Source organism: Lutjanus erythropterus, chromosome 1 (genome assembly GCF_056507025.1).
Source record: "Lutjanus erythropterus isolate fLutEry1 chromosome 1, fLutEry1.hap2, whole genome shotgun sequence".
NCBI lineage: Eukaryota > Metazoa > Chordata > Actinopteri > Lutjaniformes > Lutjanidae > Lutjanus > Lutjanus erythropterus.
The window spans coordinates 37,416,422-37,435,068 of NC_139317.1; the positions used below are offsets into that span (position 1 = coordinate 37,416,422).

Here is an 18,647-nt window from a genome sequence, read left to right on the forward strand (position 1 = left end):
AAGGACCAAGATGTAGAGAGCAAAGATCAATGATTTGATTTTCCAAAGTTCTGACTGAACCAAATCAAACTGACATCACTATATGACATCAAAAACAAACAGCACTTCTGACTCTTCAAATGTTTATGTTCATTATCTACTCACCCTCATGCCGACTGAGAGTTGGGTTTATTTTGTTAGTTCATGAAACACTTGTCACTTCCATTTTTTTGGGGAGATTCTGGGATGCTGTTCTCCTGTGAAATTTCAGCAGTGTTTTGTGGAGAAAAAAAGCCCTGCTTTCTATCTTTTAACTTGGGACAATGCATTTTCCATTTTATTTAGCTCATATAGATTTCACATTCCAATTTGTTCCTGATTGTTATTTTGAGATAATTGTTTGCATTTATGCAGCTCTCATCCTGTATGTAATAGTAAGCTCCATCCCTCCCATCAGAACTTTCTTACATAAACTGAATTTTACTATTTTCAAATGGGTACTGCATAAATGTAAATCCTCTCTTTTTATGTCACTTTTGTGTTCAAACTCTTCATTCTACATCAATAGAATCAAAGTAAATGTACAAAAAGGCTTTGTAGCATTGTTCAAACATAGCAACAACAAAAACACCCCCACCCTTTTCTGTCTTTTTAAATCCTAGGTCCACCTTAAACATCATGTATTTTGCCCATAATAGTGATAGATAAATATTTATTAAAGGACGACAGTCAACAGAAATAACACAACAGAAAATGTACAGAATTTCAGTTGCAGAGAAAGAAAAAAGCAAACATGCACACAGGATACAAAATGTGAAACACCAAGGAGATGTAATGAAAGGGAAATGCAACGTAAAGTGAAGTGTAGTGTTAGAATCCTCTTTTATTTACATTAATGTAACTTTACATTTGATTTTACTGTACTACAACTATACCAAGACTTTACTGTACAATCCTCCAGAAAGCAGCAGTGGAAACATAAAAGTTGAGTTTTCATTTCAAACTGGCCCCCTCCACTATAGAATTCATGGTACTTGTACTGAAGTGCCCTCTAGCGGCTTTCCCCATCAAAAACAGAGACAGTAGGGGAAAACAAGTAGATAAAAGTAATTTAGGAAAGATCAATGAAGTAGCACTTTACTAACACGTCTCAACATAACCACTGTTTGCAGCAGAGGTGATATACTCTTACTATTACTGGATCTACACCTTCATCAGGAACAGGAGAATGTTTACAACATAGTAATCACAGTTTGGTGGGCAGTGGATGTGGAAGTTCATCCCCTTGTGCATCCCTAACCACTGTTCATCCACTCTGGGCCAGATCATGGTGCAGGAGACACACACGAAGAGGTTGTCTAGCTGTTGTCAGCCTGCAGCATCTTCTCGATCTCTTGATCCCACTGGTCGTCTTTGTTGTCTGACTCAGTTACCACCTCGTACTCCTGAAGTTCCTGCTGCAGCTCCTTCTCCCAGTCAGCTGACTCATCTGAAATTAAGTGTAAGGGAGGGTTATGAGTGAGACAGTAATTTACTTAGCAGTTTAATAATACTCAATATCCACAATACAAATTGGCTGAATAAATACAGTAAATAACTGCAACTGCATAATGTAAGCAGTAGGGTTTAATACTGGGAAACTGGATCCCTGAAAATACCCAAGCAAACGATTTAAACCTTTTTAAGAAAAATAATAATGGGAATTTTAAAAATATAAAAACATTTTAAAAACATATGAAACAGCTGTGTGTGTGTGTGTGTGTGTGTGTGTGTGTGTGTGTGTGTGTGTGTGTGAAAGACGGATATCATCTCCCACACAATCCATCCCAAATCTCACAACAAGTGAGAGAGAGCTTTTTGCTTTTTAACTGAGTGGTCGCTGACTTTATCAGGTTGACTATACCTAACACATGAGGTTGTTCCAACAGTGACAGATTACAGGCAATGATATATATTACATACAATATATTCATTATAATGTTGATTAACATAAATGGTAATCTTTTGCCTTAATAATATTAAAAACGTTATTAGTGTATTATTATAGGTTTGGCCAGGTTTTGAACCAACATTCCTCCTTGTTGCATCTACTGTTGCCTGATGTCTTTTCACTGTGGTTCTAGCTAGACCTTAAAGCAAGTGGATTTCCTGGGAATTCCTGGAATTTCCAGGATAGAAAATATCCCATTTTTGGTAAATGTATTAATCTCTAGTGAGTGCCTTTAAAGGGTAGTTGATCCCAAAATGAAATTTCAGTCATTATCTACTTACCCTCATGGTGATTGAAGGTCAGGTTTAGTTTTCTTTTTACAATGTAAGCGAATGGTGACCAGTTTTGAAACTGAAAAAATCTACACACAAAAAAAGACCCCAGACACCAGTTGAGCAGTATAGAAGCATTTTTTCTTTGGTTTTCCATTTGAAAACTGGTCACAATTCACTTAAATTGTTTGGTTTTGGTTTGATTCTACAATGCTGTTTTCCTGTCACACTCCAGCAGTGTTTTGTGGTCTGTGAACTAAACCCAACCTTGAGAATAGATAATGACTGAATTTTCATTTTTGGGTGGGCAATTCCTTTAAACACAACATTTAGTTGAAGAATCAATAGAAACTTTCAAAGAGCTAACCATCAGGAGAGGGGGTGCTCTCCTTCTTATCCAGCACCAGCTGCTCCATCTCTTTCCTCAGGTCCTCCTGGTTGATGGCCGTTGAGTCGAAAGCGTCGCTCACAAACTCAGACACTCCAGGACTTGTTGACATCTCCTCCTCTTCTTCTGGAGGCGGCTGGGGGTCATGCAGCAGGACATGACAGAAACTCATTGCACTAATTTTTCTGAACTTTTAGAATCATTGTGAGAAAATACAAAAATATGCGCACACACCCACACACGTCTTCATTTTAGCCCTCTTACCTTCTGTATGTCGCTGATGGAAACTGGTGGGGTTTTTGGTCTGACATTGTCTACAAAACATGATACAGTGCTGTTAGTTTTCCTCATGCAAATCACAATGTGGTGTTTGCTAAACTCACTGGCCCATGGATTTCCTCAGAAAACACAGACCTTTCTGTGGTTTGTAGCAGAGCTTATTTAAAGTACAGGGTCATTATGACAGTCTGAATAATAATGAATCATGGTTGCATAGGCGCCATCTCTGGGGGCATTGGCTTTTATGCCCCCCCAAAGTTGAACTTGGAGGTGCAACGACCCCCCAATCTTGGGGCAAAGCAGGAATAAATGCAGTTGTAAAATTGCCATAGACTAATAGATTTAATTGGCATTTGACAGGAAAGGAAACATAAAGTCATAGCATGTTGCTATTTAATTTTCATGTGGGCTGGTGTGTGTTTTGTTGCTCTTATGTGTTACTGGCTGAGCGCACAGAGCGCTTTAATTAAAACATGAATTCAAAGTGCCATGAATTCAAGCATCTGAATGAGACACACAACACGATGTCTGCCACCAGCTTTGTGTGGAAATACTTCAAATATTACACAATGCAGATGCAAATTGTGCGCTGGAGGGATAAAATCCGACTGATGTTTGCTGCGACATTTGAAATATCAGACAGCATTCCAGGTGAAGCCCAAAGTTTCAAGAACAATAAATTCATACTTTATCCAAAGCACATCTGGATGAAACACCGCAGCATCTGATAGATTTACCTTCAGTAGTTGGCTGTGACAAAAAGTGCTCCTCACTGAAGAAAGATACCAAAGTCTCCCAAAGAATCCATCCAAAGCCTCACACAAAGTGAGTGAGCATTTTTTCTTTAGATTTTTACTTTCTAACTTTCAGTGATCATTAAATTTACTCAGCCTACTATATTAACCACTGAAGTGCGCACTGAAGGAGCTGTCTATTGCGCTGAGCAGCAGACAGACTGTGGAATCTGTTTCGGCTCAATATCATGACTTCGAAAACACCCAATGACTTGTTTTAACGAACTTTGTTAGTTTAAAATATGAAGAACTGTAAAATATTACTTTCATGAGGCTGTTCAGTCAGACAATGACAGATCACAGGCTGAAATTGGCATTTCATCCTCGAATCCAGCCGCAGCAAAGGTCAAGCTGCACGCAGCATATGGAGTATTATGTTCATTATAATGTTAATGTTTAAATGACATTCTTCTGCCTCAGTAATAATTATTAATACTACCAGATAATAGACTAACACGGTCATCTGGTCAAAATGTGTCATTTTCTGGAAAATATTAATCTTTACCCTCACTTCATCAACATCATACAGACTGAAATTTTTTGCCCCCTCAATGTTCAACACAAGTCAGTGCCTATGAATGGTTGACATCTACATGTGATGAATTAATAACACGTGAGCTATAGCACGTGTAGGAGCAAGCAGAAGTACCAGTGGGTTAATATATGTGATTAAAGGCATGTTCACATCTATTTACAGTGAACTGTTGGGAGTGGAAATCAGCCTCATGCACATGTGTCCTGTTCAATAATGAACTTACACACAGTCTAATAACAGCAAAGAAAGCCATAAATACATATACTTCTGGAGTTAAGAAAAGTCAGTTGGGATTAGGGGTGTGATAATTATCTAAATCCATGATTTGTTGCAACTTTTGATTTTAAAGGTGGACTTTGAGCTGTTTGTAAATATATCAGGATGTCAAATACTAATGTTTTGGGGTGGTGACGCATCCCAATCATTGCATAACAATGAGAAAAAAAATTAAAAATATAGTCAGAGGGCAGGGTTTTTGCCACACTCTTCTAGAGGGTCATAAGTGACAACGGAAAGGAATTATGTTTATATGAGTTTATACTTTGATTTTCTTTAGGAAAATGTTGCAGATTATACCTTCATGGTCTTGATTAGATTAGATTTTTTTTTTTTTTTAGTAGTGATACCCATGCTCTTGTTAACTATTGAGGTTTGATTTGTAAAAATCACAGATCATTGGTTTTATGCCTTTATGTCTATACATTGTCAAATTCTTCTTTAAAAAGATAGATGACGAGTCTATGTGGCATCAAGTATGATACAACAGCTGGTAAGCTGCACTGTGTATCCTTTCTTTTTAATCAAATCCATTTCAATTTGATTTTGCTCATTTCAACTGTTTTTTGATTTAATATTGAATTGTGGCAACACTAGTTGAGAAACAAGATAAGACAAGTTCCCCCCTTGCGAGTTACATATAACAGGTGGAATGACCCTGTCTGCTGGTGTTAAAACATGGACAAAAGTCTGACCTGTTAAAACGACGTCCTCAGGTGAAACACTGGCCCCTCTGTCCTCACCATCCTTCTGCTGCTGCTGGGCTGCCAGCGCTGTGAGCTGAGCTGACTGCTTGATCAGAGACACCCGGTAGAAATAATTCCTCCAGAAAACCTCCTCCTTCACACTGTCAAACACAAACACACCACATCATCCATTTCATCTTGTTGATTTTGCAGATAAATGGTTAATACAAATGCTGGAAGAGCACTGACTGTTTCGGAACCAAGTCAAAGCGCATGCGGTTGAGAAGTTGGTCTTCCTCCAGCATTACTGCAGCCAGGGGATACATCTGCTCCATGTCGAAGTGGAACTGAACGCCAGCTGGAGGGTCTCGCAAGAAATTCCTCTTGTCCTACAATCAGAGTGCTCAGTTTCACTAAAACGGCTAACTATCCCAGAGATAATCAGACGGATGTATTGATCAAAGACATCAATAATGTTACAGATGTGTTGACACATTTATGTAGTGTATGAGGCCTTTGCTTACAGCTGACAGAGCCAGGATCTGTTGCTGGATCGTCTCCTCCTCATTGTATCCGACCCATGGAGGCACTGCTGCCTCTACATACAGACATCAGTACAGAAAAACCCACTTAGACACAATGTGCACAACACCATCGGACAAAACTAGTGTTCTGACAGGTGATGCATCACCCAATCACCAGTCTTATCTCTCAGATACACTCAAGCATACACCTGGATCTGTGATAATAAAAGCTGCTGGGCAGGCAACTGATATACACTGATAATATCATGACATCATAATTTCTGCTGTGAGCCCACTGCTTCTCTGACAGAGCGTATACATGAAGCTTACCACATTTTCTATCAATGCTGTCTTGCCAGATATGGCAGGACGGCATTAGGTGTAATTCACAGGTGTAATTCACACTGATAATGTGCATAACAGTCCCAATTTTCAGTGTAGTTAAACATTTAATGATTATATTTATGAAATTCATTCATTGTCTGCAACCGCTAATCCTTGAAGGGTTGCAGGGGGCTGGAGCCCATCCCAGCTGGCATTGGGTGAGAGGCGGGGTTCACCCTGGACAAGTCGCCAGTTCATTGCAGGGCTGACACACAGAGGCAGACAAACATTCACACCTATGGGCAATTTAGAGTTACCAATTAACCTATTATGCTGCATGTGTTTGGACTGTGGGAGGAAGCCGGAGAACCCGGAAAGCGGACACAAGGAGAACATGCAAACTCCACACAGAAAGGCCCTGCCCTGCCCTGCCCCAGCCAGAAGCTCGCAGCTGGGGGATTTGAACTCAGGACCTTCTTGCTGTGAGGCAGCAGTGCTCACCACTGCGCCACCTATTTATGAGATTATGAACATTAGCATAGCAGCAAACCACTACATGCTATGTGAGGATATAGTGTAATAATGGCATCCTGAGCAGAGACTATAGTCACACTCTTTCTGGGTGTGCTGCAATCCAAGCTGCTCTTTGTTTTGGTAGACAGTCTGCCTGCGCATGTATGTTAGTGTGCAAGTGAGTCCCTCCCTGTGAAACTGTTGACTTTGAGCAGAATGACTAAACAGCTGTTTCTACTCACATCTAACTTGGCGAATTCAGAATTTATCTTGACCAAACCACAGTTGGTGATTGTAGGAGCAGTGGGAAACCAAGACAGTTTTATTTTGTTTTTTTCATTTAAATTACGTGTGTTTTATTATGATTTGGAAGGTAAAATTATGGTTCTTTTCAATAGAATCTGGTGGGCTGACACACCCATTTGTTTCGGTCTAATATGCTGATGCTCTAATATGAAAACCAGTGGCAGCGAATGCCATACATAAAAACATAAAACTATAACATTTTATTTTACTAAATTCTATTTTTCATGTGCATTGGAATCTAATTCTTGAACTTATCATATTGTGAGTCCTGTGTAAAGCATTTTGAATCGCACTAACTTGTATATAAGGTGATATACATATAAAGTTTGACTGACACATTGCATTGCATTAAAAAAAAACATTATGCACACAGAAAATTAAAAGGATTTGGAAATTGAAAATAAGTGAGTGAGCAAAATTAACATGTCATTAGAAAGAATTCCTAGTGTTTCCTACAACAAACCATGATGAAAATCAGGTGACTTCACTGGAAGCTAGTTTGCCCTGTAAAGCAAGGGTGCTTTAACACAATAAAAAATGATTTGAGGGAATATTATTTGAAGATGATTCTTGTTTTGCCTTTTGATTTTACCTGATTTTTTTGCCTTCTTCTCTTGGACAAACTTCTCTTGCTCCTTTTGGAAGTCTCCGAGAAAAGTCTGTAAGTACACATGCAAAAACAGATGCTCATTAAATGGAGGAAAGGACTTAAAGTTTGGAGAAAAAGTTACAAGGGCAAACATCTAAAAGTATATATAGTCAGGACTATGTTTTGGTATGCTGAGCACATTGCTGCACGTGACAGGTAAAACCTCATGAACCTCAAGATGTCTTAGACAAAGACAGTTCCAAACTTGTCAAACAAGTCAACAGAGCGACATGCCTTGTCTATGATACCATCGATTTTCCCTTCTTCCACAGTCTTCTTGATGGTCTGAGCTGTCTCTACCATTGACTCAGAGATCTTCTTTGTGGCACTGGAGGCAAAACTGAAGATGTAACCTTCATACAGAAGAGGAAGATGAGAAGATAGCATGGTTGATGACAGTGTCATATTGTGAAACTGCTGGATTCAATTTCAATGAGGCTTTACTGGTATGACCTTAATCAAGCATTGCATTGGCAAAACATATTGTATGAGATAATACACTACAAGAAATAATATATATATATATATATATATATATATATACAGAGAAAAAATAATATTTATATGGTTTTGCTCACAGCTAATCACTGCAAGCATTCTTAATAAAAAAAAAAAACTTCTATTGTAGGGTTACAACTAGTGATTATTTTCAAGTCCATTAATTGGTTGATTATTTTCTCAATGAATTGATTAATGGTTGTTTGGTTTAAAATTTCAGAAAATGGTGAAAAATGTCGATCAGTGTTTCCAAAAGCCCAACATGACGTCCTCAGAGGTCTTGTTTTATTCACAGCCCAAAGATATTCAGTTAATTGTCACAGAGGAGTAAAGGGACCAAAACCTATTCATATTAAAGAAGCTGAAATCTGAGAATGTTGACTTTTTTCTTAAAAAAGTACTCAAACCGATTAATCTGATCCGATTAACCGATTATCAAAATGGTTGGCGATTAATTTAAAAATCAATTAATCATTGTAGCCCTACTATATGGGTATCACTTTAAGGGTACTGATATTGGTATTGTCATGATTTTTTAAACGATACTCAACCCTACTGCCATGCAAGCAATACTGTGTGATACAAAACAAGAACAGGAAGCTGACAAAACTAATGGATATCACCAATAACATGAAAATAGTAGGATAACAGTAAAACATTGCTTTAACAACACAGCATAAATATATCAGAAGAAAGCTACTCCTGCAGTCAGATATTCTTTAGTTTGCACAGGCAACAAATCACAAAGCTGGAGTTACATTTCACGAGAATAAAGAGCCTTACACAGTCTGTTGATTTAAAGGCTGTATGATGCGTTCACATGCACAGACAGACAACGTCTCGCGGAATAAGACAAGCATATCCTGGAGCCACTGAGGAGCAAGTTTGCTAATTACCTAGCATGACGTTAAGTTAAGTTATTTGGCGAAAACAACGATAATAAATGGAAAACAGTTGTTTCTCACCACCCAGTCCTTTGCCCTGGTCAGAGTTCTCCTGGTTCTCATCTGGTTCTTCAGCTGGCTGCTGTTTGTTTACCTCGTTCTGAGCCTCCACCACCTTTTCTTCCTGCTCCTCCACAGTCAGCTTCTCTTTATCGTCCGGACTCGTCGTGTACGTAGTCGGGCTCTCCAAACCCAACCACGTCCCTAAACCTTTGAACATGTTGTTAGAAATAAAAATAACTGTCAACTTAAATATTAGAAAACCAACAATCTGCAAGGAGACTAGTTCTGTACTTTATGCAACCAGGAACTAAACCGTCAGGAGTTCTTCTTCTCTGTTTGCATTTGGGTGAATGCATGTTGTGTGTTACTGCCACCCAGTGGTCAAAATGTGACATTACACCCTCAAGGACGCTCTGACTCAGACCTTCTCACGACAGCTATATTGATAAGAAATTGTGGGGTAAATACAGGTGGTACCAATAATATTAACTACAGTCTCGTTCCATTTAGTGTAGGAAAGACAAACATAGAAATTTTCAGTTGTGCATACTCAGTGCTTTGGTCGGGAATGTTAAAAATATACTGCGACAAGTGCATACATTTTGGCACTATTTATACAAAATTATTTATTATAATTTAACCTCACATACTCTTTCTAAAATAAAAATATTTAAGATCTCAACGTATGTGTTTATATGGGACATGTATGAACCACTGTTGCTATAATAATAACAATTATTATTATCATCGTTATCATAATATTGATCATGAAAGAGTCCAGAAGGCGGCACTTCACCAGCAGGGGGCGGTAATGAGTCCAGAATTCTTGCACATCTTTTTTTTTTTAACACCAGAAGTCGAGGAGAAAGACGACGGAGCGCTGGACTTTAATCAAGCAGGTTGAGGTCAGTTTGTCAAATATGTGGTTTTTTGTATTGACCCCTGACCTGGGTCTACACCAGTGTTGAAATCAATGTAATACTTGTTATTCTTCCTGAACCTGATCTGAACCGCTGAAGCAGAATCTGAATGGAAGAATTAGCCGGCCGGGCTGCTAGGCCGGTTACTTGTAAGGAGACGAGGTTACACCAGACTTCTTATGAAAAACAACTCAGTTAAAACAGAGTGAGTTCAAACGTAACCTTTATAGTAGATCGAAAATAAGTCACAACAGGTCAGGATTAATAGGGGCACTTTGGTACAATCGGCATGTATAAGAGAGCAAAGTATTGAGATTTGACAGTTTGGTGGTGTAGTTTATTAGGACCAGTCACAATTGGTGCCGGTTAAAAACATAAGCTGGATGAGCGTAGCTGGCAGAACAGCTGATAGTGAAAGTAGATAATGTTACATGTTTACCTAACCTTAATGTGACGACTGGACTGAGCAAACATGCGTAACATCTAACAAGAATATTAGATAATAATAAGTATTTATTTATTTATTTATTTTTTATTTTTTTGCGTTTCGCTCCAAAATTAACAATTGCCTCTTAGTGTACATTGTTCTGTATTTGAACGTGTTGTCTTTTCTCCAGGTGAAAAATGAAGACTCTGATGGTGTTTGACTTTGACCACACTGTGGTCGATGACAACAGCGACACTTGGGTGATCAGGTAAATTATATATTGATTGAATCAATTACTTAATCGGTATAAAATACAACACATACTAAGTTATGTAAGGTATAGAATTTATTGCTGCAAACTGTATATTAATCACCAAGAGTATTTGGTAAAGGAGATTAAAATATTACACTGAAAGGATCACTATACAATATAGGACCACAGAGTACTTGTTGTAATATTTGTTTTATTACAAGTCACATCATCACTTTGAACTTTTGTGTTTTCTCTCCTCCCAGATGTCTCCCAGGTCAGACTCTTCCTGACTCTGTGAAGAATTCCTACAGAAAAGGCCACTGGACTGAGTTCATGGGCAGAGTGATGAACTACATAGGTGAGAATTTATTATTGTGTTTGTTGGCCATTAATTAAGTAGTTCATTCATTTATTCCAGGGTTCAACATTAATGATTTTTTTGTCAGACAAGTGGGTCAGAAATCTGCTTGCCTGAAGTCAGTCACTGTACAAATTGGCTTTTTTATTTGCTGTTATCAAATAACAACAAAGACTTGAGTTGTTTAATCTGGGCTGCAGGGTCTATAAAATGTCAAAAAATAGTGATCCCACTACTTCAAGTTCATAACCAAAGATATTCAGTTTAATAAGTTAATAAATGGAGGAAAGCAGGAAATTTCCACATTTTTGAGAGGCTAAAAACAGCATTTTCTGTCACTGTTGCATGAAAAATTGTTTAAACAGTTAAGTGCTAGTCAAAATAGTGTAATCATATAATTCTTTTTTACTGTTTGCCAGGTCAGGTAAGTGAGTTGCTGGATTTACTAGCCTGACATCGCATATTACTTGCCCTGGGCAAGTGGACAATCCTTTTGTTGAGCCCTGCAATCATCCATCCATCCATCCATCCATGTTCCTGCCTAAAGACACTGAAAACTCTAATTTTCAACAGCAAATATGTATTTATAAATATGTATTTTCAGGTCATGTGCAAATAATAGTAAGCAAAAGTGTGAGTGTGGCAGTAGTAGTAGTATAAGAATTAGAAATGAGTTTAAATCCAATTTTGAAATATTGTTATTTATTTCATTTCTTTCACACATTCCTGATACTGGATTTGAATTGGGTGTGCTTATACTCTGACATTTATTCTTGAAATCCTGCAGTTAATTCCACAAACAAATCATAAAAATTAATGGCAGTTGTCTAATCTAAACAAGTGCAAACAAACCTCTGTGGTTTACGCTGCCTCAATCAGCAGCAAGTAATGTTAGTTCAGATCTAAACTAATGACTTGAAACACCAAAGGACACAATAACAAGAACAGACCCAGACCAAGACAGCAGGGGCCAAGATTTTAGTTGGGGGCCCTTCCACTTTACCTGGAGAACTACATATGTATATAAATACACACACACATACATACACATATATAGTTATATATATGATTGCCATTGGCATAATAAAGGTCTTATACAGTGATTCTCAAAGTGTGGGCTGTGGCCCACTTGTGGGCCAAGAAGGCCCTGCAGGTTGGCTTTGAGAGGGCATGAAAATTAAATAAATTAAACATTTTTAAGTTGAAACTTTAAGGTTGAAAGTACCATCAGATATTTAGGGTTCAGTTAAAAAAATAAAATAGCGTAATCTGAACTAAATGAATAAAGACATGGGATTAAAATTACATTGTGTTTTTTGTTTACCTGACCTAGTGTAACAGTTACACTGAATTTGGTGAGCTGTCACATTAATGCTGGAACATATCTGGGTACAGTTAGTCTTGTGTGTTGATCAGGTTTGTGATTAAAGGTTTGGGTGGCCACGGAAGTTTTTCAGATTTCAAATTTGTCTGTGTTGTTCTTGAGTTTAGGAATGGCTGGTCTAATATGTAGCTCTCTTTTGAAACATTTCATATGTTCTTAGGGCCTTGTAGTGGCCACTGGGGCCCTGTGCATGTGCTTAATTCACCAATGCCATACCATTTTTTTCTATATGTATCTTTTTTAAATGGCTAAAATAAGTTTTTCTGTTGGCCCCGTCCACAGCAATGCATTGCTTAGCTTCCGTGCCAGCACTGCTGAAGGAGATGTCAATCAATATGTGTCCTGCCACCTCTACGTAGTCTTATGAATGCTTATTTTCACTTAGATTTTTGTGGTTACGTAATGAGACACTCAACTTTGATATCATATATGCATTTTTGCTATCTTTACTATTTCAAGCCAGATTTCTAGAGGATTTCAAATACTGATACATGAGCATTTTTCTTGCTGCCTCCAACCTGCCTATTCTTCAGTTGTCTGACCTTTTTTCTGCCTTCTGTTTTTGTCTGTCCATCCAGGAGACCAGGAGGTCAGCCCCGACCAGGTCCGCAGTGTGATGGAGACCATCCCTTTCACAGCTGGAATGACAGACTTGCTGACATTCATATCGGAGCATAAAAGCACCATCGACTGCATCGTCATCTCTGACTCCAACACCATGTTCATCGATTGGATCCTCCGTGCTTCTGGGCTCCAGGCAGCGGTCGATAAGGTCTTCACCAACCCGGCTAGGATCAACGAGCTTGGGCACATGGAGGTGCAGTGCTACCACTCTCACGACTGCAACCGGTGCCCCGTCAACCTCTGTAAGAAGAAGGTGCTGGAGCTGTACCTGTCGGAGCGGTCTCAGGGAGGCATGGAGTACAAGCGGATATTTTACGTGGGGGATGGTGGGAATGATCTCTGCCCTACTTCCTGTCTGAGAGGCCACGATGTTGCGATGCCCAGGCGGGGCTACACCCTGGAGAAACTGCTGGCCAAGATGGAAGCTCAGGAAGACAACACCTCTCTAAAAGCTAAAGTCATTGTGTGGAGCAGTGGCACTGACATCCTTGAGGAACTGAAAGCAAGTTTGCAGTCGTAGCCAGGGCCATACTGGACCGACTTATCAGTCCTAACCGAAATATTGCACTTAAAGCAGATATTGAGTTTGCACTGAAGAGGGAACATGCTGCTCCCCATATTTGATTATTATTATTTTTTTTAACATTATCAAGAGAGTATTTTTAAAATTTCTAAGTACATTTGTAATGCTAAAAGGATTTTCATTTAGTCCTAAAAATGTCTGAATTCGCCTGCAGGATATTATATGTTCTTTGAAAACAGTAACGAGCTGCTCAAACAAGGTTGGACTCCGTTATGATGAAGGGTTTGTCGTTTATTTAGAGGTGGAGGTGGAGATTTGAGGCACTGAGCCCAATTACAATACAAATACATTACATGAACAAGGTTTACACATGCTGTGTATGTTTGACACTGAATCATAATTTAGTAAGGGTATATTTAGTATAGTATTCAACATCTTAATTGTTTTCAGGCGCCTGGTGCAGTAAATGGGAGAGAACCTTGGAAAGGAGGAATAGCAAGTTAAAACTAAAATTCAGACATCATATTCAAACAATCTATTATAATGGCATCAGGTGCCCTAAAAGTATCATGCTATGTAGAAAGGATACCTTTACATTTTGGCAAACACACTTATTTGGTTTCTTACTAATAGTTAGATGAGAAGACTGATGCTGCTCTCATGTCTGTAGAGTAAATATTAAGCTATAGCCAGCAGCAGTTCGCTTTACTTGGTGCTAAGACTGGAAACAGCTGGTCTTATTCAGCTCAAAGGTAAAATAAACCTGCCCACCAGCACCTGTTAGCTGAAAACATATGTCTAATTTTTTAATTAACTGAAACAAATGGAATATGTGTTAATTGGTAACATTTAAACAAACAAAATGTGTTATTTAGCTTCAATGGCGCTAGTTGGCAGATCCAGTCTTTGTGCTCGGCCAGAGGTTTTCAGAGTGAGTGGGAGTGGATGAGCCTCCACACAGACAAAGCTTGGAAAAAGAAAACCTCAGACTTAATACATAAACATATAGAAAAATGTCCGTCCAAATCCAATTAATTAGTTTCTGATTATGGGAAAATGGGAAAAAAGTAAAATTCCCCAACACTGTACCTCTGAACAATCACTCTAACCAAATTACACACACCAGACTTGAGCAGTGGGTGAAGCCCACCTTCTGCTTTTATAACCTCTGTGCTAAGATGAGCTAATAGACTCCTGGCTTTATCTTCATATTTAGCTGAAGTGCATTTAATATACTAGGGCAATTCAGTGTGCTTTACAGGGTAACAGAAGTACGGGAAAGGTAAAATATTTACAATTTGAAAAGTGCAAAAGTGCAGGCAAGCAACACAAACAGTAAAAAAAATGTAAAAGTAAACTTGTTCCGTCCAGAAACTGTTCCCTTAAGGACATAAACCTCAGGATAATTTCCAAGTATCAACTCTCCACCGTGATGCTCAGCTGGTTTTACATCTTCCAATCACACTAAAACACAAGATTTTATCAAATATGTCCAAGTTTATAAATATCAGTTATCAGTCATGTGTGAATCTCTCAGAGCACTTGAGCTACAAAACATACTAATACACTTGATTTTATTTATGTTACCAGTATATATTAAGTTGTAAAAGGTCTCTTTTTTTTTCTTACAGGACTTTGACTTGTGAGTAGGAAAGTCACGGGTGAAAGGAAAATATAACTTTAGATCAGGGCTGTAGCCTCTATTTTTAATGCAACACCTCTACATTAACTTACCTCAGTTGTTCTATAGGCTAAGTAAGGGATAATGTAACGTGAGTTTGTCATTATTGCGAAATGAACCCAGATTCAGTTTGAGTGGTCGGATTTGAACACATAAGGAACATCGCTGGGAAGCTAAAGAATGATATACAACCCTCAGAAAATAAGTAAATAAATGATGGACTCACCCTTTAAAGAAATTAAACGGTGTTTCCATTGTTTAAACATTTATTAATGTCCTATTTCCTGGCTGTTTCTCACCAAATAAATTTCTCAGAATGTGTCTAAGTTGTCTTAAGAAAGATAAGTTCCATTTCTACAACTCTGTTCATGCAGTGTATCTAATGTGTGCAACTCTGGCTGTGAACAACTCTCTCCTTTATATATTTTAACTGTTTAACATCTCAGGTCTATGGCTTCAACTCATACGTGTAAAGCTGTCTGGATTATTTAAACCAGGTTTGGATTAACCTGACCATGGTAACTCTGAGTTGACTTTATTGAATGTCCTAAGCCTCAACTGTTTGTTTAAGCTAGAAGAACAAAAAATCCAAGTCTGTCCATATGTACTTAGTTATGTGGATAACTTTCCTGAGCAAAATTCAACAGCACTTTTTTTTTTTTTTTTTTTTTTTTTACATCCATCCGACCATTTGAGAAGGTTTCAGACTCTATTTAGTGATGTTATCCAGATAACTAGGAAACTGTCTGGATCGAGTTGGAATATTCTTTGGACTTTATCTAGGTTTGTTTCTTTTTTCTAGCTGGTTTATACTACTGGACACATGCATTGAGATAAGTTTTTGAGACTGTCATGCGAAATATTATTTGTTTATTCTTAATCTTCTAATTCTATTGATGCAAATAAAAAGAGAAACCTCTTGTATCCGTTTTTTCTTTTTTGTAGGCTACTGTTCACTGACTGACCAGGAAAAAAGAAACATCAGGGACACTGCAGTGCAATCAAACAACAATCTTAACAGTCCATTACTTAATTAGCCTTTGTGAAACTGTCATGGATGCATTATATTTTAAGACCTTTCTATAAGTTTTCCTCTGCATACATAAATGCAATGAACAAAATAATAGGAACATCTAATGCAGTCCATTAGATGCCATGCACAAGCCTTCATAAACAGCTTAATATTATCAAGACAGAATGAAATAATTTATTTCAAATGTCCTTTTAGAACACATAAACATGTCTACATACATGTGAGTGGTTCTGTGAAGTTGTACTTAAGGTGCTAATTAACACAAAGTACAACTGAGGCTGATGGGAATGTCTTCCCTTGTCTGCATTTAATTAGCCATAAACCAAAGTATATGACACATTCTCTAATGTGATTTGAGGAGAGATGACATGCGGCTTGTTAGCAAAGTGACCAAAATGCATCCCCCTCTTATTCACCTGCCACCCCCGTCTCCCTCCAGAATGCAGGGGGTTGTTTAGTTGAATAATCCGTCTGACTGACTGATCGTTTATCTGACTGAGGTTTGTACACGTTAGAATCTATGGCCCCCGATCATGGCTCTGAAATATCAGCAGTCTGATATCTGTCCTGTGTGTTGATAAATCCAAGGTGTCCGTCTTGCTGAAGTAGCAGATGGATTTGTACTTGTGCCCTTTTCTCTGAGTCCTTTCATTTTATAATCCTCTATAAATCCTGTATGGCAAGCAAGGAACTCTCTTTTTGGACCTCACACCACCCCTTTGATTGTTTTTTAATAAAAAAAACATATATTACATGACATGTCTGTCGCCAATAAAATTAGGGTTTGGAGTGGGTATGGCCTTTTGTCTCGGGGTGGAATAATACTTTCAGGAAGCAAAGCCACATGAGACATGTTGCCACTAATTGGCAATATGAATGGTATTTTTTAACATGTTTAAATTGAAATAACTTTCTATGAAAAATAGATATAAAAAATATATGCACATGCATTACTGTGGAAAGAGGTGCACTTTATTTAAAAAACTTATTTAGTTTTCTTCAGGGCAAAATTGTGCAGCTGGACCGCTTTTGTTCAGGCAAAATCACACTAAAGTACAGAGATGCTCGGATGCATTTTTTTCCCCCCAACCAATCACAATTAGGACGTTTAAAGTCAAAACAATAAAATAAACAAACTACTGCTAATTACAACTAACTCCTCACATATAAATATTTCTGACCTTTTTACATATAATATAAAACAACCAACATCCAAGTGACTGCGTGTGTCTGTGTGTGTGTGCGGGAAATGTGATCGGATTGACATTGCCAACAAAGTATTAGCCAACAATTCATCACATGGCAATTCAGACCGGGTGACCAACAGTAAAAGAGCCCTGTATAGAACACTTCTGATCATTCAATTATTAGAGATTTGGCCATTATTTGAATCTTATATAATTTGTGTCTGGCCCATGGCAGCCTCATCAATTTCTCATGTGGCGCCCTATGAAAAATAATTGCCCACCCCTGCCATGAGAGGATAATGCTCTTTAAACTATTTACCTTATCTAGTGGATCATTTAAAGGAACTGGTCCTCTCATCACTGTGGTGCTCCATTTGGGCCATCCCTTGTTAAAACTTAATAACTTGCCTATTGGTCAACATTAATTTGTTGTTGACCTGTTGATGGCGCTAGATGAAAAGATAAGTGATCGCCAAAGTGATTACAATTCATCCTGAGGGTAGCATGAATGTGTGAACCTAATTGAATCTGTTAATGTGAACCTCATGATGGTGCTAAAGGAAAAATCACAAAAATGATCAGGATACAAATGAAAACTAGATCAAAGTTCAGGGGATCACCAAAGTCAGTAGGCTTTGTCCCCTGTAAATGGTGAGACATTAAAAAATATATGAAATTTAGTACCAATTATTTCATCATCATTATTTTTTGTTATACAACTTATTATGAGCTGATGCCACAAAAACTTCAACCAGTGGCTGACTGAAGAGCTGATATATCCTCTCTCTTCAGATAGACAGACACATCCTGTGAAGATGCAAAAGATTCCTTCCCAACACTGACAGAAAAAAACAAAACAAAACAAACATCACTAGATTGGCACAAATGTATAGGGATTTGAAGATGGATTTGGAGAGGGATGCAGGCCAACAGCTCACAGAGACAGCTCTTGCCTAGGATCTAACCTGGTATTATGGTCCAAGACTCAGCAGGCTTTGTTTACTTCTTGAATTCACTCTTCAGTGGGAAGAAGCTTTGGAAGATGCTTGCTGTATTAAAGGAAGATGCTTAGTTGCATAAGTAACAGCCAGGCTCAACAGTGAGACTGTCAAACTGGGATACAAGTCTTGGAAGTTTGGACTAGTTTACTCTGAAGGGTTGGAGCTGAGGCCAGAAACAGCTGGTGTCTCTGCATGACCACAGATTGAATCCCACATATTGTGAGTTATTGCATTTATGTCATGATGGTGTAACTATAATCGCTGGTTCTGTGTCCTCACATACAGCATTGTCCATG

At 38.2% G+C, this 18,647-nt stretch overlaps 2 protein-coding genes across 3 annotated transcripts; one reads left to right on the forward strand and one right to left on the reverse strand.

The window, feature by feature from the left end:
* Positions 1-674: 674 nt before the first annotated feature.
* LOC146333234 (synapse-associated protein 1-like) lies at positions 675-9,294 on the reverse strand. The gene is made up of 9 exons (XM_084721249.1): positions 8,979-9,294; positions 7,750-7,868; positions 7,459-7,525; positions 5,724-5,797; positions 5,449-5,588; positions 5,209-5,360; positions 2,894-2,943; positions 2,609-2,762; positions 675-1,468 (listed from the first exon to the last, which is right to left on the reverse strand). Exons 1-9 carry the CDS (start codon positions 9,175-9,177, stop codon positions 1,338-1,340), a joined length of 1,086 nt encoding a protein of 361 aa, XP_084577375.1. The 5' UTR covers positions 9,178-9,294; the 3' UTR covers positions 675-1,337.
* Positions 9,295-9,770: 476 nt separating this feature from the next.
* Positions 9,771-13,816, forward strand: phospho2 (phosphatase, orphan 2). 2 transcript variants are annotated; one of them, XM_084724998.1, is made up of 4 exons: positions 9,771-9,865; positions 10,498-10,575; positions 10,824-10,918; positions 12,881-13,816. In XM_084724998.1, the coding sequence occupies exons 2-4, from the start codon at positions 10,505-10,507 to the stop codon at positions 13,444-13,446; spliced, it is 732 nt and encodes a 243-aa protein (XP_084581124.1). In that variant the 5' UTR covers positions 9,771-9,865; positions 10,498-10,504; the 3' UTR covers positions 13,447-13,816. The 2 variants fall into 2 exon arrangements, with proteins under 2 accessions (XP_084581124.1, XP_084581131.1); XM_084725005.1 differs by lacking the exon at positions 9,771-9,865 and adding an exon at positions 9,904-10,085.
* The last annotated feature ends 4,831 nt before the right edge of the window (positions 13,817-18,647 follow it).